Source organism: Oryx dammah, unplaced genomic scaffold (genome assembly GCF_014754425.2).
Source record: "Oryx dammah isolate SB20612 unplaced genomic scaffold, SCBI_Odam_1.1 HiC_scaffold_16, whole genome shotgun sequence".
Classification (NCBI taxonomy): Eukaryota; Metazoa; Chordata; class Mammalia; order Artiodactyla; family Bovidae; genus Oryx; species Oryx dammah.
This window is the reverse complement of record NW_024070200.1, coordinates 53,100,602-53,125,954: the sequence shown is the minus strand read 5'-3', so window position 1 is coordinate 53,125,954 and position 25,353 is coordinate 53,100,602. Positions and strand designations below refer to the sequence as shown.

At 45.3% G+C, this 25,353-nt stretch overlaps 1 protein-coding gene across 1 annotated transcript in view; it reads right to left on the bottom strand.

Moving 5' to 3' along the window:
- Nucleotides 1–1,407: 1,407 nt before the first annotated feature.
- SV2B (synaptic vesicle glycoprotein 2B) overlaps nucleotides 1,408–25,353 on the bottom strand; it is a 242,673-nt gene continuing 218,727 nt past the window's right edge. Inside the window, exons 10-13 of the mRNA XM_040256978.1 lie at nucleotides 21,586–21,719; nucleotides 16,396–16,596; nucleotides 8,842–9,001; nucleotides 1,408–4,470 (exon numbers count right to left, since the gene is read on the bottom strand). Coding sequence (XP_040112912.1) covers nucleotides 4,287–4,470; nucleotides 8,842–9,001; nucleotides 16,396–16,596; nucleotides 21,586–21,719 — 679 coding nt within the window. The 3' untranslated portion in view covers nucleotides 1,408–4,286. The remainder of the gene's footprint in view (nucleotides 4,471–8,841; nucleotides 9,002–16,395; nucleotides 16,597–21,585; nucleotides 21,720–25,353) is intronic.

The window sequence follows — 25,353 nt, the reverse complement described above, 5'->3', positions numbered from 1 at the left end:
CCAAGTTCAGGTTGACTGTGGCTGATCAAGTTCATATCTAGCCGTAGCTTCATGGACACCCATCAGTTACTAATGCACTGCCCCCAGTTGATTGTCCCTGAACTTGAGGATGATGGTAATCATTTTTTCATGGCTTCTAGTTTTGTTGAGTTTCTTTTTGATTTGGGCAAGTTTTAAATGATCTGTACAACAGAACTTCTCCAACATATCAAATTGGCAGATTGTTGTTGCTGCTCAAAATACGATCCAAGGACTGAGGCCATCCACACCACCTGGGAGTTGGTTAAAAATGCAAATTCTCAGATCCCACCCTAGATGGGGTGGGGCCCAGCAGTGTGAGTTTTAGCCGCCACCCCCCGCCCCCAGGCGATTCTGACACATGCTAAGGTTTAAGAAGCATTGTCCACCTCTCCTTTCTCTTTTTCTCCCTTCATGCCAAGATCTTCAATTTGGAGGACAGGTGGCAATGTTCCCCAGGTAAAGATGGCATCTCCCAGCCTCCCCTGCAACAAAGGGAAGTCCATGATATACTTGTGGAAGCAACCAGAAGGGGCATCCAGGACAGCAGGTCCAAGAAAGGCTGCCTCAGCTGGCAAGTGTGGCCCCTTCGCCTATTGCCTTTCCTTCTGCTTCCCACTGAATTGTGGATGTGAGGGCCAGTGCCATCTCAGTCAATGAGGCAGCCTTGATGATGGAAACAGCACTGAAAACTGAGCAGCCGAAAGGCAGAAGTCTGCTCCCAATAATCAGATTACAAAGCAGCCACACTGGCCATGGCTTTCAGTTCTGCATCCCCAGAACTGAGTGTGGAGACTGGCACACAGTAGGGGCTCAGTAAGGATTTGTCGAATAAACAAAATGAATCACTGAATGCATGCTTGCTCAGTCACTCAGTTATGTCCAACTCTTTGCAACCCCATGGACTGTAGCCCGAACAGGCTCCTCTTTTCATGGAATTTTCCAGGCAAGAATACTGGCTCAGGTTGCCATTTCCTTCTCCAGGTGATCTTAACAATCTTACCAACCCAGGGCTGGAGCCTGTGTGTCCATGAATACACACTAAACCCTTTCATGTTTATACTGGTCCTTCCACTTATTTTAGGTAAAGCAATCAAGTGGACTTTCAGTAAATGGTCCCAGGTAAGTGTTGGTCATGTTTTCCCATTCCTCGAAGACTATGGGAGACTCTGTAGTAATATATCAGTGAGTCCAGAACTAGACCAACTTGCAACCCACTTGTAACCCACTCCAAGCACTACATGTCACCTTGGTCACATCATTTAACCTCTCAAGGTGCCCATATGCAACATAAGAAGGAAATGATTGCCAGCATCCTGTCAGCACATCAAATCAATCAAAGATCCAGAAGAGACTTCAGAGTCTAGAAATAACCTTTAGTCTCAGTTCTTTAAGGCTTGTTTACAATTACTTTTATTATTATTTTTAATGAACTAATACAAGGTGCCAGGAAACCCTGGGAAAGAGCTTATTTATTACATGACCTCAGGGTCGTGTGCTATAAACGTCACAAGTAGGCACACCCCTTTCACTATTTATTTCCAGTGAAACAAAAGATCGAGAAATCAGCATCAAGAGATGACACAATACAGCTGAGACCTTTAAAAGCAACTCCTCCCAAACTGGGCATCATAAAATTACATCATGAACTGCGAACAGATTTGCTCAACGAGGGACAGCCTCATCCTTCTGATTCTCCACGAATGCCATAGGGAGTTTCTCATAGGAATGTGAAATGAAAAAGAAGCGCCTGGCCAGGAATGCTGTACATTATCCCCCAGTGACCTGCCAAAGGGACTATTTTTAAAGACACATTTATCTCAGCAAGAGGGACAGCATTTAAGAAGTGGCCAGGTCCCAGTGCCAGACAATTTTGCACAGGAAAAGTCTGCAGAGCATGGCTGTACCTTTACAAAGGCCTGGGTGATGGATGGGATGGGAATTGCCCTTGGTTGGCTAGATGGTTGGTATACAGAGCCATAAGGATAATGCAGAAGTGAGAACTTGGGAATCAAATGGAGTTTACCCCAAATCGTCGCAGCCATCCCAACACTCAAAAATGAATCAGGCTTTAGATTTACAAGATCCATCCTAACTAGAAATGCAGGCTTCTGCTGCCTTATAAATTTCTCAAGCAGTAACTGTTCATTGAATTGTACTATCCCACTGAAAAATCATGTTAGAAAGGATGTAGTAATCCCAGTTTACACCGTTCTCTTTTATGAACCTAGCCAGTGTATTTTGTATCACAAGCAAGTATATTACAGCTATGTTACATTGATCCTCTCATTATTGATGTAGCACTGATGTTAGGTAACTCCTGTAATAAATTGAGAGAAACACTAATACACAACGATACATTTACACATTTGGGGGAGTCAGGATATCAAACCAAAGTTGATGCATCTTCCTTCCCTGCACAGAAAAAAAAAAAAAATGGTGATTCAATTATCAGTGGACAAGAGAAGCAAAGAAAACCTTTTCATCATGAAAACTGATCTCAGATCCAGGATAGAGAGGTGCCAGGAATTTACTCTTTCTCCTCTCCGCCTTCTACTCCAGAGAATAACCAAAGGATGGCTGGAAGCTATCACGGGGCCTAAGTGTTTCTCCAAAACAGAAATACACTCAATGCAGCCATCTTTATTCTTCTTTAAATTTTTGAGGTTTCTGGGAGCACAAGCCTGGCACTTTATAGAACTGAAAGCATCACAAATCAAGGGCTAGTTCTTGCAGACTGAGGTCCATCTGGCCTCAGGGTTCACCTCCAGGGACCCAGGGCTTATAGCTCACAGTCCCTTCCATGCAAGACAGTTCTGATGGGTGAAACAGTTGTTCTTTTTCAATGGATTCAAGACTTCAGTCTATTACTGACCTTTGCCAAAGCAGTTTGTCCTGAGTTCCTCACCCCACCCCCACCCCACCCCCATTCACGTTTCATACTAGATCTCAGGAAAGTGTTCCTTGTGAGGACTGAACAAAAACATATATGACAACCTCTTGTGCTCCCCAACTCCCATGCCAATGTCTGCTTCAAAAAGAAGCAGAACCGGGACACCCAGAGTAGATTTTCATGGATCTGACCATTACAATAAACACAAATCGTGTTTCACTGCCAAGTATACACTTCGAGGGCCTGCGGCTGCATTTCCCCAGCCCACCCTCCATCCTTCATGCCCGCAGCATCTCATTCTTGCCCAAAGGTGATGGCAGGAGCCACCAAACACTTCCCGTGTTGCTTCTGGGTGAGCAGACACATCAAATGCTAGGATGGACGACGGTGAGCTTGCGTTTCACCAGCAGTCTGTCTAAGAGAGGAAATAATTCCTCCTCCACAAGAAGAAAAGAGCCAGAACAAAATGAACAGCGCAATGTGAGCTCGTGAAGTGCGTCCTCCAGCCAGCAAGTTAAATGGCTATAAGAAATTGTGCTTGCACTTCACTCCATCAGCCCCAATTTCCTGGGACCTCAAACACCAACTCCTCTCCAAATATGGCTAAAGGCTGGCAAATATTTGCAGACACCATTTCTGCAAATGAAACCCAAAGACAATTATGTACAAAGTTAGTTTAAAGAATGCCTATCCCCTTAAGTGTTTTTGACTAGATCAAAATAGGAATAAATATTATTATTCAATTTACCCCCTAATCATCATGGAAAACTTAGGACTCTTGAAGGGGGTAACATAGATTTCTGTAGATATTGCTCAAATATTTGGTTTCCTATATCAGAGTATCTTCAATGCTATTGTGCCAATTTTCAAATGGAAACTATGAGAAGTGACACTTTAACTGCAAAAATATATGTATCATATGTACTTCAGTATTCAGACGATGACTCAACTTCCCCACCAAGGGGAAGTCCTTTTGTTAAGTCCTTGGGCTCCGAGGAACTTTATGGAGGAACGTGAGTATTTCTCAAGTTCATTTTGTAATGCAACAAAGTCCTTGTACCTCACTTGCAGAAATACACACCCCTTGCTTAGTTTGTGCTCCCACTGGGGGTGTTCTCCCCTTGGCTGGGGACACTAGAAGCCAAGCATGGAGTTCTGGGATTCTATGGGAGGACAGCTCAGGAAACCCCCAAATCAGTCACCTGAGTTACAAACATACAGACAGCGGAAACGGGTGCTAAGCTAGGGGTCACAAGTTCAACTTTTCCTCCTGCGCTATCCAGGTATCCGCCGGTCAGTGACAGACAGGAAGTGAGGGCACCGTTGAGGTTCCCAGACGGGGTTCTTCCAACATTTCCTTTCCCCGGGATGTGGTTCACATCAGGACCTGTTCTCGAGTCTCCGGCAGTCGAAGAGCAATCAGGCCACCCCCAACGAGGGAAGTGGCCGCCAGAAGGATGGGGACCACTTTGGTGATCCCAACGAAAGAAGCGAAGATGGTGTTTCCCAAGATGGCGCCAAATTTGCATAATCCGTTGAGGATGCCAAAGGCTGTTGCCCTGTAAAAGAAGGAGAAAGTAAACCATTCTGGAGGATACAAACTAGACCTCCTTAGATGTGCGGGACTGGGTTCTTCCTTTCCCTTGTTAAAGAAGTAGAGTGCAGCCTGGATGGGAGGGAAGTCTGGGGGAGAATGGATACATGTGTAAGTATGGCTGAGTCCCGTCGCTGTTCACCTGAAACTACAACATTGTTTTCTAATCAACACATTCTTTTCTACCTCAACACAAAATAAAAAGTTTTTTCAAAAAAAATAAAAAATAAAAACCCTGTAGGAGTGACTCCCTCAAGCCAAAAAAAAAAAAAAGAAGAAGTATAGTGACGATGTGGGAGGGAATTTTTTTCCCTAAATATCAAAGTAACACATTCTTATTTTAGTCTAATTTGGAAATACAGAATAACATAAAGATGCAAGAATTTGTAACTTCACCACTGAAAGGAATCACCATTATTAACATTTTGGAGTATTTCCTTCCAACTTGAGTTGTTCACAGGCTTCCCAGGTGGCGCTAGTGGTAAAGAACCCACCTGTCAATGCAGGAGACATAGGAGAGGCAGGCTTGATCTCTGGATCAGGAAGATCCCCTGGAGAAGGGCGTAGTAACCCACTCCAGGGTCCTTGCCTGGAGAATCCCATGGACAGAGGAGCCTGGCAGGCCACCATCCATGGGGTCACAAAGAGTCAAACACGACTGAAGCAACTTAGCACACACACAAGTACCTGAGTACTGTGACATATTGCAAGAATGGAAAAGGATGAAGCAGAAAGTGTACGTGTTCCCCATTAATAACTCTTCTACCTTCCTGTGGCAAAAACAGTTCTGCCTAAATAGCAGATCTTCAGATATAAGACTATATTTCCCAGACTCCTGTGCTTCCAAAGTTTAAGCCAATGGGATAGAAGTACAAGTGGAAGTTCCTGAGAAACTTCCTTAAGAGATGTCAAGAGTGGTCTTTTCCAACTACATAGCACAGGGAACTCTGGTCGATGTCACGTGGCAATCTCGATGGGAGGGGCATTTGGGGGAGAATGGATACACGTAAATGAATAGCTGAGTCCCTTTGCTATTCACTTGAAACTATCACAGCATTGCTAATTGGCTATGTGCTGTGTGCTTAGTCCCTCAGTCGTGTCCGACTCTTTGTGACCCCATGGATTGTAGCCGGCCAGGCTCCCCTGTCCATGGGATTCTCCAGGCAAGAATACTGGAGTGGGTTGCCATGCTCTCCTCCAGGGATCCTCCAGGGGATCTTCCGAACCCAGGGATCAAACCCAGGTCTCCCATATTGCAGGCAGGCTCTTTACTGACTGAGCTATCGGAGAAGTCCAAGAATACTAGAGTGGGTATTACTACTGCTACTGCTAAGTCGCTTCAGTCGTGTCCGACTCTGTGCCACCCCATAGATGGCATCCCACCAGGCTCCCCCATCCCTAGGATTCTCCAGGCAAGAACACTGGAGTGAGTTGCCATTTCCCTCTCCAAAGCATGAAAGTAAAAAGTGAAAGTGAAGTCTCTCAGTCGTGTCCGACCCTCAGCGACCCCATGGACTGCAGCCTTCCAGGCTGCTCCATCCATGGGATTTTCCAGGCAAGAGTACTGGAGTGTGGAGTGGATATACTCCAATATAAAATAAAAAGTTTTGTTTTGCTTTATTTTTAAAGAGTCCTTTTTCCTTCCATCCTGCTTCCTGGAATGTAGATGGTCTCGCTGCAGACCATGACTGAGGTCATGAAAGAGGAAGAAACAAGATAAAAAGAGCGGGCAGTTCCTATCTTCCTATGTCTGCAGTTATTAATTTCTGGAGTCTCTCACTCATGGCAGAATCTAATCCTAATTGGTATTAACCACACTTCCCAGTGATAACTACTGTTAACCATCAATTGTCTTCTGACTCCATTTATGTACAGAGACAATATTCTAAGCACTATTGAAACTTTCCAGGTAAGAATACTGGATTGGGTTGCCATTTCCTTCTCCAGGGGATCTTCCCAACCCAGGGATCAAACCCTCAACTCATATGTCTCCTGAATTGCTTGTCCTTCAGTCGTTCAGTCGTGTCTGACTCTTTGCAACCTCATGAACTGCAGTACCCCAGGCTTTCCTGTCCTTCACCACCTCCTGGAGCTTGCTCAAATTCATGTCCATTGAGTCGGTGATGCCATCCAACTATCTCATCCTCTGTTGTCCCCATCTCCTCCTGCCTTCAATCTTCCCCATCTTCAGGGTCTTTTCCAACGAGTTGGCTCTCTACATCAGGTGGCCAGAGTACTGGAGCTTCTGTTTCAGCATCAGTCCTTCCAATGAATATTCAGGGTTAATTTCCTTTAGGATCAATTGGTTATATCTCCTTGCAATCCAAGGGACTCTCAAGAGTCTTCTCCAGCACCACAGTTCAAAAGCATCAATTGATGCTTCGGCACTCAGCCTTCATTATGGTCCAATTCTCACATCCATTCATGACCACTGGAAAAACTATAGCTTTGACTATACAGACCTTTGTCAGCAAAGCAACGTCTCTGATTTTTAATATGCTACTAGGTTTGTCATAGCTTTCTTTCCAAGTCACTAAGCCACCTTAGAAGCCCGTGTTCTGAGCACTAGTCCTCCCCAAATTAAGTAAACTGTCTCTATTTCATACCACAAGTTTATAAAGAATACTTATTTTTTTACTTTAAATTCTTTTAACATTTTTTCTATAACCATACAACACTTTACCTTTATCCATTTTTGCCAACCCCAACCCCAGTCTTTTTGTTTTCAGAATTTTGGGGGGTATTTTCATATGTGTATTTCTCCAGATAAATTTTATAATCTTTTTTTTTTTTTTTCAGTTTCCCAGGGTGGGAAAAAAAATCTCATAGAGTTGTGAATGAATGCTTTAAATGCTAAAAAATACTTAACATTTTTGTAAGATTAAATCTTCTTAGATACATATTGACATATATTTAAGTCTTATTTTATATCTCTCAGTAAAGTTTTATGATTTCTTCACATAAGCTTTTCAGTTTTCTCATCAAATGGATTCTGAAATATTTTATGATTTCTTTCATTATTAAATGAATTTCATTTTATTTTTAATATTTGGTCTTCTTTAAGATCTATAAATTCTTATGTCAGTTTTATTATTGACCATTTTACCAAATTATTTTATTGTTTCTATTACTCTCTTTGTTTAATTCCCTTAGGTTCCCTGGGTTTAAAATCACATATCACTGAAATAATGATAACTTTCCATCTCTTACTTTTTGTAATAGAAGTTCTTTGATTAACAGAAGAGGCTTCAAATATAATGTCCTGTGCTTTTCCATAGCTACCTGTAATCCAATACCTCTGCCATCAGTTGCCTTGGGAATGTCATTATTTTCTGCAGAATTGCATTTACTTGCCTTCCACACCACTTCACACTCATTTCTGGCCCAAGAGCCACTCACATGCCATCCTGAAAAATCCCCCCTCCACCTACTATGAATCCATTTAAAATACTGAGAAAGTAATATGGAACAATCTCCAAAATATATGCCTGTGAGAATAAAGCATGGCATAGAATGGTATAACATAGCATGTTCTCATCTTGGTTTTGAAAGGGGGGGATGGTAACATATAGACAAAGATGGTAGCAAAACACACAAACACATACACATATGCATTCCTATTTATGCAAAGAATATTTCTAACGAATACATGAGAAACTGGTAGTAATTGCTGCTTCTGCGAGGGGAACTAGCAGCCTATGGTAGAAGATTGAACTTTTCATTGTAAATCTTTTTTTTTTTTGCACTGTCTGATTTGACACTGTATGTGTAACTTATCTATTAAATAAAGAAAAAATCCACAGAAGAAAAAAATTCCCCCTCCATGAGAAGAAATTGCCTGCTAAGCAATGGGCCTGGACTCTATACCTTTAAACTAGACCTCTTCCTAAAGAGTGTGCAAGAAAGAAAATAAATGCTGGGCATTCCTGCCACATTCTCTGCAAATGTCCTAACCATCGTGCCTCATGACACCTTTATTTCTGCTCCACCCTTTGTCCAGCTCTTCCCCTTTCTTCTTCATTTCCCACTGGCATGTCTGTTCTCATCTCCCCTTGGATGGCACATATATAGGTTTAGCCCTGGCTCCTCTCTCCTGGACAAGGTTTGCCCTGGTCCTTTATATCTTGCCATCCAACCTACTTTATCAAGCCTTAGCCTTCCCAACCCCAGGCCTATGCCAGCCTCTGGGCAAGAGAAACTCAACAACCCAAGAGACATTTGGTCCATCGAACTCCAAGAAGACCAAGATGGCCCTGGTGGATGATCTCGTGGCAGGCTGACTCTTGGCCAAAGGAGCCCACGCAAGTCCCATAGGGAAGCGCAGAGAGGAGCTGACCTCTGGTTGGTGGGATACAGCTCCACTGTGATCACATCCAGTGCGTTCCAGGCGGCAATGCTGGTCCCGCAGAACAGGCACTGCCAGCCGATCATCGCGGACTCACTGTTGCCGAAAAACAGGAAGAAGCAGCAGACGGCCGAGATGAGCATGGAGCCACCTGCCCAGGGAGATCAGAGGAGAAAGAAACATGAAACCCATGTCAGACAACACCTGCAAAAGCAGGTTCATCTCCACACACAGAGAGCACAGCTTGGACCCCCACGTGGCACCCCAGCCATGGAATTAGAGCCTGCATGGGTCATGTCACCAGAATGAGCCCCCAGGAAGGATTTCAAAATTCTCCCTCCCTAGTTCTGTCCAGTGGTCCTGTATGGATGTGAGAGTTGGACTATAAAGAAGGCTGAGCACTGAAGAATTGATGCTTTTGAACTGTGGTGTTGGAGAAGACTCTTGAGAGTCCCTTGGACTGCAAGGAGATCCAACCAGTCCATCCTAAAGGAGATCAGTCCTGGATGTTCATTGGAAGGACTGATGTTGAAGCTGAAACTCCAATACTTTGGCCACCTCATACGAAGAGCTGACTCATTTGAAAAGACCCTGATGCTGGGAAAGATTGAGGGCAGGAGGAGAAGGGGACGACAGAGGATGAGATGGTTGGATGGCATTACCGACTCTATGGACATGGGTTTGGATGGACTCCGGGAGTTGGTGAGGGACAGGGAGGCCTGGCGTGCTACGGTTCATGGGGTTGCAAAGAGTCTGACATGACTGAGCAACTGAACTGAACTGAGTACTGTCCAGCCCAGAGTAACTGAAGACAAGGCAGAGAGGGTGGATATTAGTTGAGAAACTATTTATATGCCAGACTTCCTAAGGTGCCTGAAATTCATCAATGTCAGAAGACTCCATTCTTGGGACTTCCCCGATGGCTCAGTGGTAACAAATCCGCCTGCCAATCCAGGAGGCACAGATTCAATCCCTGATTGCAGGAAGCTCCCACAGGCCACAGGGCAACTGAGCCCCCACTCCAGAGCCCCCAGGAGCCACAAATACTGAAGCCTGTCGCCCTAGAGCCCGAGCTCCGCAACAAGAGGGGAGCTCCCCCTTGCCGCACCTAGAGGCAAGCCAGCATGGCAACGAAGACCCAGTGCAGCCAAAAATAAATAAATAAATGAAATTTAAAAAAAAAATTTTTAAACCCAGGACTCCCACATTGCAGGCAGATTCTTTACCAGCTGAGCCAGCAGTATAAGTGAAAGTCGCTCAGTCTTGTCCGACTCTTTGCAACCCCATGGACTGTCCATGGAATTCTCCAGGCCAGAATAGTGGAGTGGGTAGCCTTTGCCTTCTCCAACCCAGCCACCAGGGAAGCCCTTTAATTTTTAATTGAAGGATAATTACTTTACAATATAGTGACAGTTTCTGCCATACATCAACATGAACCAGCCACAGGCATGCGTATGTCCTCTCCCTCTTAAACCTCCCCCGACTTCCCTCCCCATCCCACGCCTCCAGGCTGTCACAGAGCATAGGCAATCATCTTTTTTTTAAAAGACTCCATTCTTATGGAGCTCAAGTTCAACAGGACACCGGCTACAGAGAAGAACACCTGATCAAGAGCCCCGCTGCGCATTCTTACGTATGCCACCTGCATCCCAGATATCTAAGCTACCCTCCTCAGCCCTACCCTGTGCCCCAGGAAGCTAACCCCTGTGGACAGCATGCCTGCGGCTGGCTCCCTTGTCAGCTGCAAGGAGAAAGGGCAAGGGGTATTTAATGCCAGTTCCCAGCCTACTTTACAAGCCCTTTTTGGGGCAAATGTTACAGCCCTCCAGGACTATGGTTTCTCCCGGATGCCTCCTCCTTGGTTCTAGCTCTCCCTGGATTCAGTTACTGCTGTTTCCTCCCTCTGTCCCTGGAGATAGAGCCTGCTGCCCACTGTCACTAGTATCTGGATGTCTCATCAACCTCATCTATCCCCATAACCCTGCCCACACGTTTCAATGCTGCTCCATCATACAGTCTTCACCAGAACTATCGGGTGAATTCCTTTTCCCACCAGGACTCTGGGTGATACAGTTAATGACAAGAGATTCCCTTCAAAGAAGGCTATGTCACATCCTACCCAAATTCAATACATCCAGCCCGGAAGAGCTGGGGAAGTCTTGAGTGGGTGCGGGGCAGGAATCAAGAGTATTCTGGAAATGTGGTGGGAATAGTTGGCAGAAAGGAAGGAAAGAAGCAGGTCCCAACCAACCAGCAGGGAAACAGAGAGGAGTCCCCACCAGGGATCAGGAGCCTGGAGGAGGGAGTTCTTTAGGTTGCCAAGGAACAAGAAGGCTGGTCTGGCCTCCCCTGCAAGTGCCTCCCTGGTTGGGGGTTGGGGAGGAGGCCTCTGCCTGGAGCCTCACCATCAGACCTGGACCCCCTGAGACTAATGCCAAACCCTGCTGAGGAGCTGGGGGATGGAAACTGTCCACCTGCATTCGGCTGATTCTGGGGAGGGATAGGCTGTGACTGGGTGGCATGCTGACCCCTTTCCAACAGTGAGGAGAGAACTAGAGCAGGAGGAGACTGCTATCTACCGGACCACGAGTGCCCTGAGAACTGTATCATCAACACGCATGCATCGCTCAAGGTGGCCAGCCACGGGCGTTGCTGTACAATGTTTATTGAACACGAAATATTACCATCAAATAAATCAAGTGATAGGGAACCATTGCTGTTGTGCAGTTGCTAAGTCATATCTGACTCTTTGAGACTCCCCTCCCGACCCCCACTCACTGGATTGTAGCCTGTCAGGCTGTTCTGTCCTCCACTATCTCCTGGAGCTTGCTCAAACTCATGTCCATTGAGTCAGTGATGCCATCCAACCGTCTCATCCTCTGTCCCCCTCTTCTCCTCCTGCCCTCAGTCTTTCCCAGCATCAGGGTCTTTTCCAGTGGGCTGGCTCTTCACATCAGGTGGCCAAAGTACTGAAGTTTCAGCTTCAGCAACAGGCCTTCCAATGAATATTCGGGGTTAACTTCCTTTAGGATGGACTATGTTGAGTCTTCCCACTGTAGATCCCTCTGGTCCCCAGTTCTTCTGTTCTCATCGTTAGTCCCTATTCCCCTTGTTTTGGAGAGGCCTGAGGTCAACCCCAGCTGCCCCTGTGTGGCCTCGAGTGAGACACTTAACCTCCCTGAGCCGCCTCACTTTCCCCGTCACAGGGTTACGGTGAAGGTTAAATATATTAATATTCACAAAATGCCTGAAACAAAATCGGACCTCTAATAAGCACTTCCTAAGTGTTAGTTGAATGAAATTTCTAGTTTATGTCTATCTCTCCAACAGATCATTTGTTCCTTAAGCCCAAGGATGCTGTCTGTCTCAATTAGCATCGTATTCCCATTGCTGACCACACAGCCTGGTGGAGAACTGTTCTGGACAAATTAATGTTTATTAAATTGAATAAATGAGGAATAACGGGCTCAGCAGGAAAAATTTCTTCTCTGCTGTTAACAAGGCACAATTCTGGCCTGAAGAGGGCACGTGGCAGAGTAAGCAGCACAAATGATGCTCCAGCAGACTCGACTGGGGGGTTGTCCCAGGGTCTTGGGAAAGGCAATTTCAAAACAGGTCACTCCACATCACATCGAGACATTAACTGAGTACCTGGTAGGTACTGGGGCCTGAGAATATAGCAGTTGATACTCTGTGTGCCAGACCTTTTTTTAAACATACAAAAAGAACACTGTACGAGCTTTTAACAGTCTTGCTCAGAAATGAGGTAGACATTAGCAAAAGATGAAAATATAAAGACAAAGGTCCATATAGTCAAAGCTATGGTTTTTCCCATGGTCATGTATGGATGTGAGAGTTGGACCATAAGGAAGGCTGAGCACCAAAGAATTGATGCTTCTGAACTGTGGTGCTGGAGAAGACTCTTGAGAGTCCCTTGGACAGCAAGGGGATCAAACCAGTCAATCCAAAAGGAAATCAACCCTGAATATTCATTGGAAGGACTGATGCTGAAGCTGAAGATGCAATACTTTGGTCACCTGATGCAAAGAACTGACTCATTAGGAAAGACTCTGATGCTGGGAAAGCTTGAAGGCAGGAGAAGGGGACGACAGAGGAAGAGACGGTTGGATGGCATCACCGACTCAATGGATAAGAGTTTGAGCAAATTCCAGGAGATGGTAAAGGACAGGGAAGCCTGGAATGCTGCAGTCCATGGGATCACAAAGAGCTGAACATGACTGAGTGACTGAACAACATATAAAGAACGATGGATGGTAAATATTAGCTGCAGATATCCAGTTTGGGGAGTACAACTAGTTAGCATTGGAGAACTTTATTTTCAGCTGGGATACATTCATGATGATAAGAAGAGACTCCGTGGAGAAGGAAAGAGTATGTGCTCTCTCCCTGTCCCGCCTGCTCCCCGTGCTCAGCCCTCCCTGAGCCCTTGGTTGAGGGGGGTGGTCCATTCTAGTTCACAGGGGCAACCCCCCCACTCCCGACCCTTCATCCACACTTATCTCCCAAGAACTCTTTCAGCTACTCCAGGACGTGACACAGAACTCACTATTCAACCCTAGGACTTAAAAGACCTGTGATAGAAATTCACTTCCTGGGGACTTCCCTGGTGGTGCAGTGGCTAAGAATCCATCTGCCAACGCAGGGGACATGGGATCGGTCCTTGGTGCAGGAAGACCCCACATGCCTCAGGGCAACTAAACTTTTCCATCACACCTACGGAGTCTTCGGGCCCTAGAGACCATGCTCTGCCACAAGAGAAGCCACCGCAATGAGAAGGCCACGCACACAGCTAGAGAGTAGCCCCTGCGTGCCAGAACTAGAGCAGGCCCGCAGGCAGCAACAAAGACCCAGCATCGTGGAAAATAAAATAAAGAAATAAATTTTAAAATTAAGAAAAATATTACTTATCTGAAGCTAGTATATACAGAATGGATAAACAAGGTCCTACTGTATAGGACAGGGAACTACATTCGATACCTTACGATCGAGCTTCCTTGGTGGCTCATTGGTAAACAACCTGCCTGCCAGTGCAGGAGACTGAGAATCGCTCCTTGGGCCAGAAAGATCCCCCAAACCATGGAGCATCTAAGCCCATGTGCCACAGCTACTGAGCCTGTGCTCTAGACCCCGGGAGATGCAACTACTGAGGCCACGTGCCACAACTCCTGAAGCCCAGGCATCCTAGGGCCCGCACTCTGCACCAAGAAGCCACTGCAGTGAGAAGCCTGTGCATCACAGCTAGAGAGCAGACCCCAGGCCCTGTTGCTTCGTGTGCAGCAACAAAGACCCAGCGCCACCAAAAATAAATAAATAAATCATTTTAAAAAAGAAAGAAAGAAAACCAAATTGACCTTCTTGTACAAAGATTGCTCTTTTCTTCTCCAAAATTGTGGGGGGGTTTTCCCCATAAAAATAGACCTATCAGAGCCACTCCAAGTGATTTAGTTCAAATGCCAAGTAAAAATGTATGGCTTCAGTCACCTGTTTTTCTTCTCAATGTAGTTATTACACAGACCGACAGAGACTGCTTGAAACATGCTGGTTGTCTAGCTCCTTACATACTAATATTTCCAAAGTTTAAAAAAAGGGCCAATGGCAAAAATGTCACACACTTACTCTCACTGGAGCAAACAGAGGTATTATTTTAACCATTGTGGGAGAGAATCTCAGAGCAGTCGAGGAAGTCGTGCGGACTCACAAAGCCAGTGCCGGCCGAGAAGGCCAGCTGACTCCCAGCCGCCAGGCTCTGACACCACGCTGCCCTGCAGGACCTTCTGCTGAAAAACTTGGTGCCTCCAGCTCACCCAGGAAAGAGGTCATCTTTGCTGGTTCTCTCAGTCCCACAGTGTGACTAAGCCATGACTCAGTGGCAGACACCGAGCTGGGCACAGACTTCACAGAAGTTGATAAGCCACCATCTTCCCGCATCGGGTTTCGGGTCTAACCAGAACACTGTCGCTGAAGAGGACACAGCTCAGTCTGCTATGCCTGAGACACGACCATCCTCTCGACGAGATTAAAAAGCAGAAACCACAGGCATGTCTTGGGCTCACCATTCTAAATATTCATGCAACTACTTATTGACAGTGAGGCTCTGCAGTTTGTTTTGTGTCCTTTGAGCCTTGCTGCTAGGATCTTGGAATTAATTTCTCCCGACAACTACATCCCCGGGGCCGAACTCATGGCATGTGCATCAGCCTACTGTCTGCTCCCCCTCCCCTGGCCTTGACCCATATTCTTTCTTTAATGATTTTGTTAATTTATCTTCGGCTGTGCTGAGTCTCCGGCGCTGTGTGGCCTTTCTCTGGCTGCGACGGCGGGGGCTACTCTCCATTGTGGTGTGAGGGCTTTGCACTGCGGACGCTTCTCTTGCTTCGGAGCCCAGGCTCCAGGCGACAGGCTTCAGCAGCTGCGGCCCCCAGGCTCTAGACCACAAGCGCGACAGTTTGTGGTGCATGGACTTAGTTGCCTCAGGGCATGTGGGATCCTCTTGGACCAAGGATCGAACCCGTGTCTCCTGCATTGGCAGGCGGATGCTTGACCGCTGAGCCACAAGGAAGCCCCTTGACCATATTCTTCTGTGTACTTTTTCCCTGTGCTGTGCTCAGTGGCTCAGTCGTGTCCAGCTCTTTCATGACCCCATGGACTGTAGCCTGCCAGGCTCCTCTGTTCATGGGATTCTCCAGGCAAGAATACTGGAGGGGGTTGCCATCTCCTCCTCCCACTCCCGACCCAAGGATTGAACTCATATCGTTTGCATATCTCGCACTGGCAGGTGGGCTCTTTACCACTAGTGCCACCTGGGAAGCCCCACGTTTACCCTGGCTCTGGGTGTATACATATTTTGTTTCTTGCTCACCATGCCTGGCTTGTGTTTTGGTAACAAACTGCTGCAAATCTGGCAGAATGAAGCAAGGCAGACGTGAGAGCCTGCAATGCACTGAGATGCTTTGGGTGCATTGTGTTAAATTCTCCCAAACCCCTGCCAGCTCATCATAAGTCTACTTATCTATAAAATGAGGCCCAGAGAGGAAAAGGAACATGCCCAAAGTCAAATAGCCTTTAGGTGATAGGATTCCAACATGAGCCTGTCCAACTCCAAAGCCCAGAATGTTATTACTATTACATAATAAAAAGTAACAAGATTCATCTAAGATCATCCAATAAAATTGACGCTCCCTTAAAAACATTTTAGTGTATTTTTCCACCAAGAGGAATACAAAGTGGGTACAGTGGACGTATATAACATCCTACTGAAGTGCTAATAGAATACGTAACTGTGACAGAATTGCTGAATCAGAAAATGAAGGCTTGTGCCTGACCTGGACTAGGGATCTCAGAGATCCCCAAGGTGCCCTGGGGTTTTGCAGACTTGGTTCTATACCAGCAGAATCCATCTTACCTACATGGTTTCCTGTGCGAGTTTTCTTGAAAAAGACAAAGGAAAATCCCACTGCTTTTCCTTCGCTTTAAGCCTCCGCCCTAGCCCACTAGAACACAGATATGACATCCCTGACAACTCACCGATCATCTTGAGTCTTCCGACTCTGTCCATGAGCAGGGCAGAAATGATGTTCCCAGGCAAGACAGACAGACTGCCAAGGAAGCTGACGAGGTAAATCAGGAAGTCATTGTCTTGCTCTAAGTCCATGTGGCAGCCCTCCTTCTGCTCCAGAAAGGTGACGTTGATAAAATGACAGTTGATGAACTTATGCTGATAGAGGTCTGCGGAGAGAAGGAAACATGTGGTTCATGTGAAACGGGTGGGGGAGGGGGAGAGTGCTGGGGAGATGTGGGGCAGAGGCAGGGATTGGAGTTATTCCCCTTCCTCGGGCAGGCAGCACCACCCCCTGGCACTCAGACAAAGTCAAGGTAACATGTGGTGGTGACAAACGTAGACAGCATATTTAAAAGCAGAGACGTCACTTTGTGGACGAAGGTCTCTATAGCAAAAGCTATGGTTTTTCCAGTAGTCCTGTTCAGATATGAGAGTTGGACCATAAAGAAAGCTGAGCACCAAAGAACAGATGCTTCCAAATTATGGTGCTGGAGAAGACTCTTGAGGGTCCCTTGGACTTCAAGGAGATCAAACCAGTTGATTCTAAAGGAATCAATCCTGAATATTCATTGGAAGGACTGATGCTGAAGCTGAAACTCCAATACTTTGGCCACCTGATGTGGAGAGCCTACTCACTGGAAAAGCTCCTGATGCTGGCAAAGACTGAGGGCAGGAGGAGAAGGGAGCGACAGAGGAGGAGATGGTTGGATGGCATCACCAACTCACTGGACGTGAATCTGAGCAAACTCTGGGAGATAGAGAAGTACAGGGAAGCCTGGCATGCTGCAGTCCATGGGACTGCAGAGTCAGACATGACTTAGCAACTGAACAACAACAAGAACAACAGGGGGCAAGGTACAGATGTAGCTGCTGCCGCTGCTGCTAAGTCGCTTCAGTCGTGTCCGACTCTGTGCGACCCCATGGACGGCAGCCCACCAGGCTCCCCCGTCCCTGGGATTCTCCAGGCAAGAACACTGGAGTGGGTTGCCATTTCCTTCTCCAATGCATGAAAGTGAAAAGTGAAAGTGAAGTCATTTAGTTGTGTCCGACTCTTAGCGACCCCATGGACTGCAGCCCACCAGGCTCCTCCATCTGTGGGATTTTCCAGGCAAGAGTACTGGAGTCGGGTGCCATTGCCTTCTCCCACAGATGTAGCAAGAAACCTTTAAAAATGTAACAACTTGTGTAAGTTTCTCTAAGCAAAGGGAAACAGAATGAACATTCATTGAGGGACATGTGTAAGTAGAACTCCTTTCAAGCCAGTTAACAGTCCTGTTTGTATCAACAATATGACACTGAGGCCCACCCTGCCTGGGGTCTCTTTAAAGGATTCCCAGCTTATAAGAGGCAAATGACCAGAGAATTGGGTCCAGATTGAGCTAGTCACAGAAATCTGAGCATGCTTCTAAATAAACACCATTGGCTCCGTGGCTGTGGGGGTTAGGCAGGAAATAGATGACTTGGTAGAGTAAAAATACTCAGCATGATGTTACAATGATGCATATTATCCGTGTATCCAAGCCCATTGAACGGACAACACCAAGAACAAAGACCTTTCCCTCCACCTATTGCTCTGGAAGTCTGTTCCTATCTCTAACTAAACTTTGAGACTTAGAAGCTTGGGCAGAAATGTGTGAGGAAAGAAGAAAAATGTGAAGAGTGCGGAATTTTAAATTTTGATTAAATTTAAAAGCACCTCTGTGGGAGGTGCTTCATAAATGGGAGAAGGCAACGGCACCCCACTCCAGTACTCTTACCTGGAAAATCCCACAGATGGAGGAGCCTGGTGGGCTGCAGTCCATGGGGTTGCTAAGAGTCGAACACGACTGAGGGACTTCACTTTCACTTTTCACTTTCATGCATTGGAGAAAGAAATGGCAACCCACTCCAGTGTTCTTGCCTGGAGAATCCTAGGGACAGGGGGAGCCTGGTGGGCTGCTGTCTATGGGGTCACACAGAGTCGGCCATGACTGAAGCGACTTAGCAGCAGCAGCTTCATAAATGAATGCACTAATATGTATGTGGAATCTAGAAAAATGCTACAGATGAACCTATTCACAGGGCGGGAACAGAGACACAGATGCAGAGAACAGGCGTGTGGACTGAGGGTGGGGGAAGGGGACAAACTGGGCCGGGGCACTGACCTATACAGGCCGCCAGGCATGCAACAGGAGCTGTGGGAAGCGCTGGGCGGCACGGGAGGCTCAGCTCAGGGCTCTGGGCTGGCCTAGAGGGCGGGGTGGTGGGAGGGAGGCTCGGGAGAGAAGGGACGCATGCACACACGGGCTGACTCACGCTGTTGTGCAGCAGAAACCAGCACAGCATTGTAGAGCAGTTATCCTCCAATTAAAAACGTTTAAAATTAAAAAACAAAAGCCTTACTATGCAAAAAAAAAGAATAAACCTCACCGTGAACTATGGACTTTGGGTGATGATGTTCATTTATTATAACAAAGGTACCACCCTGGTGGGGGATGTTGAAAATGGCGCAGGCTATGGTGGGTGAGTAGGCAGCATATGGAAATCCCTGTATCTTTCTTCTAATTTTGTGATAAACACAAAACTTCTCTTAAAAAAGATAAAGTCTTAAAAAATTAATAAAATAAGCATTTGCTTTGGAAGCAGTTTCATGTTCTCTGGTACCTTCCAATATCAGCTGTTCTAAAAGAAAAATCACTATATAGGCTCTCCGCAAACCTGGGTTTGGGAACTGGCTCAGTGGCTGGCCCTCTTTAACCTCCCTGAGCTTCTGCCTATAAAGTCAGAGGAAACACCTAACGATAGCCACTGCTTCTCAGCTCTGATATTTCATGACTACAAGTGTTTGCAAAATCCCAATCTCCCCACGTGGCACAGTGTAAAGAATCCACCTGGCAACACAGGAGATGCAGGAGGCCTGGGTTCAGCCCCTGAGTCACGAAGATCCCCTGGAGGAGGGCATGGATTCCTGTCTGGGAAATCCCATGGACAGAGGAGCCTGGCGGACTACAGTTCACGGGGTCACAAACAGTCGGACCCAGCTGAGCTCTCACTCACCTACCACGTTAGACGGTGCATATCTATGGCATATTAAGTTTAAAAAAACAAGTGTCACAACAATATGAGCTATATAATCAATTTACTTTTAAACAAACAAATATGTTACCTATGTGAATAAACATAAAAAGTTTGCAAGGACACTGTTATGTAGCAGCTCCCTCTGGAAAAAGAAGAAAAGATTTCAGAAGTCAAGCGCCAGATGGAAACAAGGTTTTAGTTCAGCTCTGTGTCCTTCCTAATGTTTGAACTTTTGCAATGATCATATATAAGTTTCATAACTTTTTTAAATGTTAGGAAGAGTAGTAAGGACAGACCCTACTAAATGAATTGCTATGTTGCCCATGTCTGTATACACATGGATAAGTGTGAACATACAGACTTGACTGCACCCGTGTACATACAGTGTGTGCCAGTATATAGCAAATATATGTTCAGGAATTATATGCAGTGTGTATGGACATCTATGTCATATTGTGGTATGTGAGAACATATAAATATATATAGTGCCTGTGTGCGTGCTAAGTTGCTTCAGTGTTATCCAACTCTTTGCGGCCCTGTGGACTACAGCCCTCTAGGCTCCTCTGTCCAAAGGGATTCTCCAGGGAAAAATACTGGAGTGGGTTGCCGCGCCCTCCTCCAGGGGATCCTCCTGACCCAGGGATCGAACTCGCAGCTCTTATGTCTCCTGCACTGGCAGGAGGGTTTTTTACCACTAGCATTACCTGGGAGGCCTATATATATATAGTTCATACATACAAAGTATACGGACACGTAAAGTTACTTGGGCTTGCTGCTGCTGCTAAGTCGCTTTAGTCGTATCCGACTCTGTGCGACCCCATAGACGGCAGCCCACCAGGCTCCTCCGTCCCTGGGATCCTCCAGGCAAGAACACTGGAATGGGTTGCCATTTCCTTCTCCAATGCATGAAAGTGAAAAATCAAAGTGAAGTGTTACTAAATTATATGAATACATATATTCATAGAATTATATATATATGTATATATAACCTTAATGAAATAGCAGATTTTATCTTTGAAACTCCTAAAATATTTTACATAAATAATATGTACTTGCTGACATTGGAAAAAAGAGAAAGAGAGCAAGCAAAGAGGCATCACTGAACTTGAAAGAAGAAAATAAAAGATATGCCAAAGAGGAAATGTACAAAACTCACCAATTCAGGCTAAAAATAAATTAGGAAGATAAGTTCCATAATGAACTATTTAAAGACCAAGGGATATTTAGAGACCAGATATTGAATTGTTTGAGATTGGTGTCATGAAGGGGAAAAAGATGTTCTCGCATTAAACTGTGCCATGGTGCCAGTGCCAGGGAGAAAGCACTGATCCAGACACAATGCAACTATTTCAGAGGAAGTCTCACAGACTTTACAGCTTAACAATTAAGGGATGAAGCCAAGTTTCCCCCACTTGTTATCTGTGGCCTTGATGTAAGTTGCTTAAGCTTCTGTTTCCCTAGTTGTAAGATGTGGATGTTGGCACATTTCTTACTTGAGACAGTATCGGTGAAGCCCCTGGTAAAGCTCAGTTAGTTTCCTTGAAACCCAACTCCACTTGGTATTAATTCATAAAGAGAGCAGTAAAAATAATGAGGAGTGAGAGAGAGGTGGAATTTTGTGATTTTTTTTTAATCATGGAAGTCTGAAATGGTGTAATTTTAAAATATTCTTATCTTATTTCATGCATGAAGCTTGAAAAGATGCAGTCTTTCCTTTTCATGTATTATTGTGAGAATTTTATAAGTTTCAAATTATGCTAGGTCTTCAAGAATGCACTCCAGGCATAACATGTAACCCTCTTGGAATGATATTTTTTTCATCTCGGTCATAATTTGTTCCTACCAAAGACCCTGAGCAGATAGCATCAGTCTTGTTGAGATCAGAACACTTGCCCAGTGCTTCTATTTCTATTTTACATGTGATCAAATCATTCAGACAGATTAAATGACTTGGCATGGCAACTTCTTTGTGCCCTGGCTGGGGCAAGAACCCAAGACTCAGCACACACACACCAGTGAATACTTTACTACTCCTAAAGCTTATGGCTGAGCAGTCAGACAGTTTCTAGACACCAAGCTCACCCTGTTCATGCTCTTACCTGTGTTATAAAAGATGGTCGATTCAATGGTGCAGTTTTTGAAATAGGTATCAGTCGATGTAACATCCTCAAAATAGCACTCATCAAATAACGTGTCCTCAAAGAGTACATGTTTAAAGTACATCTTTGTGAACCTATGGGGGAAAAAAAAATAGCCCCCAAATGATTCATCCAGGAAAAAAAAAAGGAGACTTGAGACTGAAACAGAAAACACAGAAAGGCAGAAGAAGAATTGCAAACTAAAAGGTTCTAGCACATTATTTGCAACCCAAACTAGTTCCCCTTTTGTTCACTGTGTATTTATAAACAGAGAGAAGCCTCAGGACTGTGGGAGCTGACATTTAGTCCAGGTACACACGGGGTTCTAGGCATCAATCTATGATTCCCAAAAGCAGATTCATGGACTTTCTGCATCAGAATCATGGAAAGATGAAATAGCATGACATGAAAATATTCACAATCTCAGTTTAGGAGTTTTAAAAACAGGAATATCCCTCAGCTGGTCTTGAAAGGTTTAAAGGCAATAGATGTATGAGGGCCTCAGAATTTTTGTTTTTAAAATTGAACCAACAAAAATGTGGGGGAATATAGGCAGTGTCATCCACACTGTTGAACATAATTGGTGCAGGCTCTTTGGAGAGCAGGTTTGCAAAATTGAAATGTACTATCCCTTTGACCTAGGAACATCACCTCTACAAATTTGTACACATACTTGCTCATGCATTCAAAGAGATCCATTCACTGATCTTCACTGCAACATTGCTGATAGCAGCAATGGCTTACTAGAAAGATAGATGGATAGATAGATAGACAATAGATAATAGATAGGGCACAGGTAAATGATAGGAGAGACAGATAATAGATGGCAGATAGGGTAGATAGATGATAGAGAGAATGGATGGATAGATAGACAGGTACCACACATAGCCATCCACCTAATTATTATAACGGCTACAGGTGCTCAGTTGCTCAGTTGAGTCCAGCTCTTTGTGACCCCGTGGACCGTAACCTATGGGCCAGTGCTTCTCAAGGAGAAGTCCCCAGAACACTTGCATCAGAATAAAATAGGGAGACAAACTGGGAGAGTAGCATTGGCCTATATACACTACCCTGTGGGGGCTCAGATGGTAAAGAATCTGACTGCAGTGCAGGAGACACAGGTTCGATCCTTGGGTTGGGAAGATCCCCTGGAGAAGGGAAAGGCAGCCCACTCCAGTATTCATGCCTGGAGAATCCCATGGACAGAGGAGACTGGTGGGCTACAGTCCATGGGGTCGCAAAGAGTCGGACACAACTGAGCAGCTAATGCTTTCACTTTTCATGTGTAAGACAGATAGCTAGCAGGAAGCTGCTGTGAAGCACAGGAGCTCAGCTGGTGTTCTGTGATGACCTTGAGCGGTGGGATGTGGGGGAGTGGGAGGGAGGCTCAAGAGGCAGGGGATTTATGTATACAAAAGGTTATAGTGCATCATGAGAAACGCTGGGCTGGAAGAAGCACAAGCTGGAATCAAGATTGCCAGGAGGAATATCAATAACCTCAGATATGCAGATGACACCACCCTTATGGGAGAAAGTGAAGAGGAACTCAAAAGCTTCTTGATGAAAGTAAAAGAGGAGAGTGAAAAAATTGGCTTAAAGCTCAACATTCAGAAAACGAAGATCATGGCATCCGGTCCCATCACTTCATGGCAAATAAATGGGGAAACAATGGAAACAGTGTCAGACTTTATTTGGGGGGGCTCCAAAATCACTGCAGATGGTGGTTGCAGCCATAAAATTAAAAGAGGCTTACTCCTTGGAAGAAAAGTTATGACCAACCTAGATAGTATATTCAAAAGCAGAGACATTACTTTGCCAACTAAGGTCCGTTTAGTCAAGGCTACGGTTTTTCCAGTGGTCATGTATGGATGTGAGAGTTGGACTGTGAAGAAGGCTGAGCACCGAAGAATTGATGCTTTTGAACTGTGGTGTTGGAGAAGACTCTTGAGAGTCCCTTGGACTGCAAGGAGATCCAACCAGTCCATTCTGAAGATCAACCCTGGGATTTCTTTGGAAGGAATGATGCTAAAGCTGAAACTCCAGTACTTTGGCCACCTCATGCGAAGAGTTGACTCATTGGAAAAGACTTTGATGCTGGGAGGGATTGGGGGCAGGAGAAGAAGGGGATGACAGAGGATGAGATGGCTGGATGGCATCACTGACTCAATGGACATGAGTCTGAGTGAACTCCGGAAGTTGGTGATGGACAGGGAGGCCTGGCGTGCTGTGATTCATGGGGTCGCAAAGAGTCAGACATGACTGAGCGACTGAACTGAACTGAACTGAACTGAAGGTTACACAGCAGAAACCACCACAACATTGTAAAGCAATTATACTCCAACCTTTAAAAGTTAAAATAAATTGACGTAAGTTAGGTTCAAAAAAAAAAAGAATAAAATGGGAGTTTATTACAAAAGATGAGAGTTCTCTTCATTCCAACCTGCACCTCTTGAACTATAATCACCAGAGGAAGATGCCAGATTATTACACTTTGGGAAATGTGAGAATCCCTGATCAAGAAAGCCAAATTGTTTTCAACAGTTTTTCTTAGGGTTAAATTTGAATCGGCCTCCAAAAGCTACCGCTGAACTCTTCCTATTTCTATGGAAAAACTGATCACTAAGCCTTTTGTTACAGGAAGATGGCTCTGATTTCAAAATTAATGTAATTTGTATGCTGACTGTATTTACTCAGGAAAGCTATTCCTGGAGCCTGTCTCAGGTCTTTGCCCTTCTTAATATATCCTTCTCTTTAATACAGTAATGGGCTGGTGATGTGGCCTCCAGTGATATTTTAATGTTCTGCCGAAGGTGGGTAAGAAAGAAGGGCCATAAATCATAACAGGTCTGACACCGGCAGACCTTAAAATGTATCTCCAAGTGAGTTATAAAAAGCCAAAGTTATAAAAGGAGAGATAAAAGGAGAAAAGGCCAAGGCATATTTTATGAGTCTTTTATATAAATCATCTCCTCCGATCTCTAATTTATATACTGAACTGGTCCAAGATGCTTCACTCAGGAGGTCTCAAAGGCTGAAAGAAAAGTTAACAGAAGTAGCTTGTGGAACCCTTCCTTTAAGGAAACAGAAGCCATTGGTGATCCAGAGCCTGTGGGGGAATTATTATTACAAACACTTTATTTCAGTTACCCTCAAGCCCAGTGCTTCATCCACCAGGTGATCTAAACTACACCAGAAGTCACATCTACGCAGTCACCATGATTTAGACTTGAATGGGCTCACGCTCAAGAAACTCAAAACTAAAGAGAGAAACAAGAAACCTGACAATTAAAATCTGGTGTGATAACTATCAAGCTCAGACATACGTAGGACCTCCCTGGTGGTGCAGTGAATAAGAGTCCACCTGCCAACCCAGGGGACTCAGGTTCAGGCCCTGGTCCGGGAAGATTCCACCTGCCGCGGAGCCGCCAAGCCTTCAGGCTACTACTGAACCCATGTGCCTGCAGCCTGTGCTCCACACAAGAGAGGCCACCGCACTTAGAAGTTCATGAACACGGCGAAGAGCAGCCCCCACTCGCCGCAACTAGAGAAAGACTATTAGGAAAAACAACGAAGACTCAGCGCGACCAGATATAAACTGTTTTTTTAAAAAGGTTAGAGATAAACCACAAGATCACTGCAGACGGGCACTTATGATACAGTCGGGTACACCATGATATTGGCTTTTCCTTAAGGAAAAATAAAAGCTATCCAAGCCAAGATCCAGAGCAA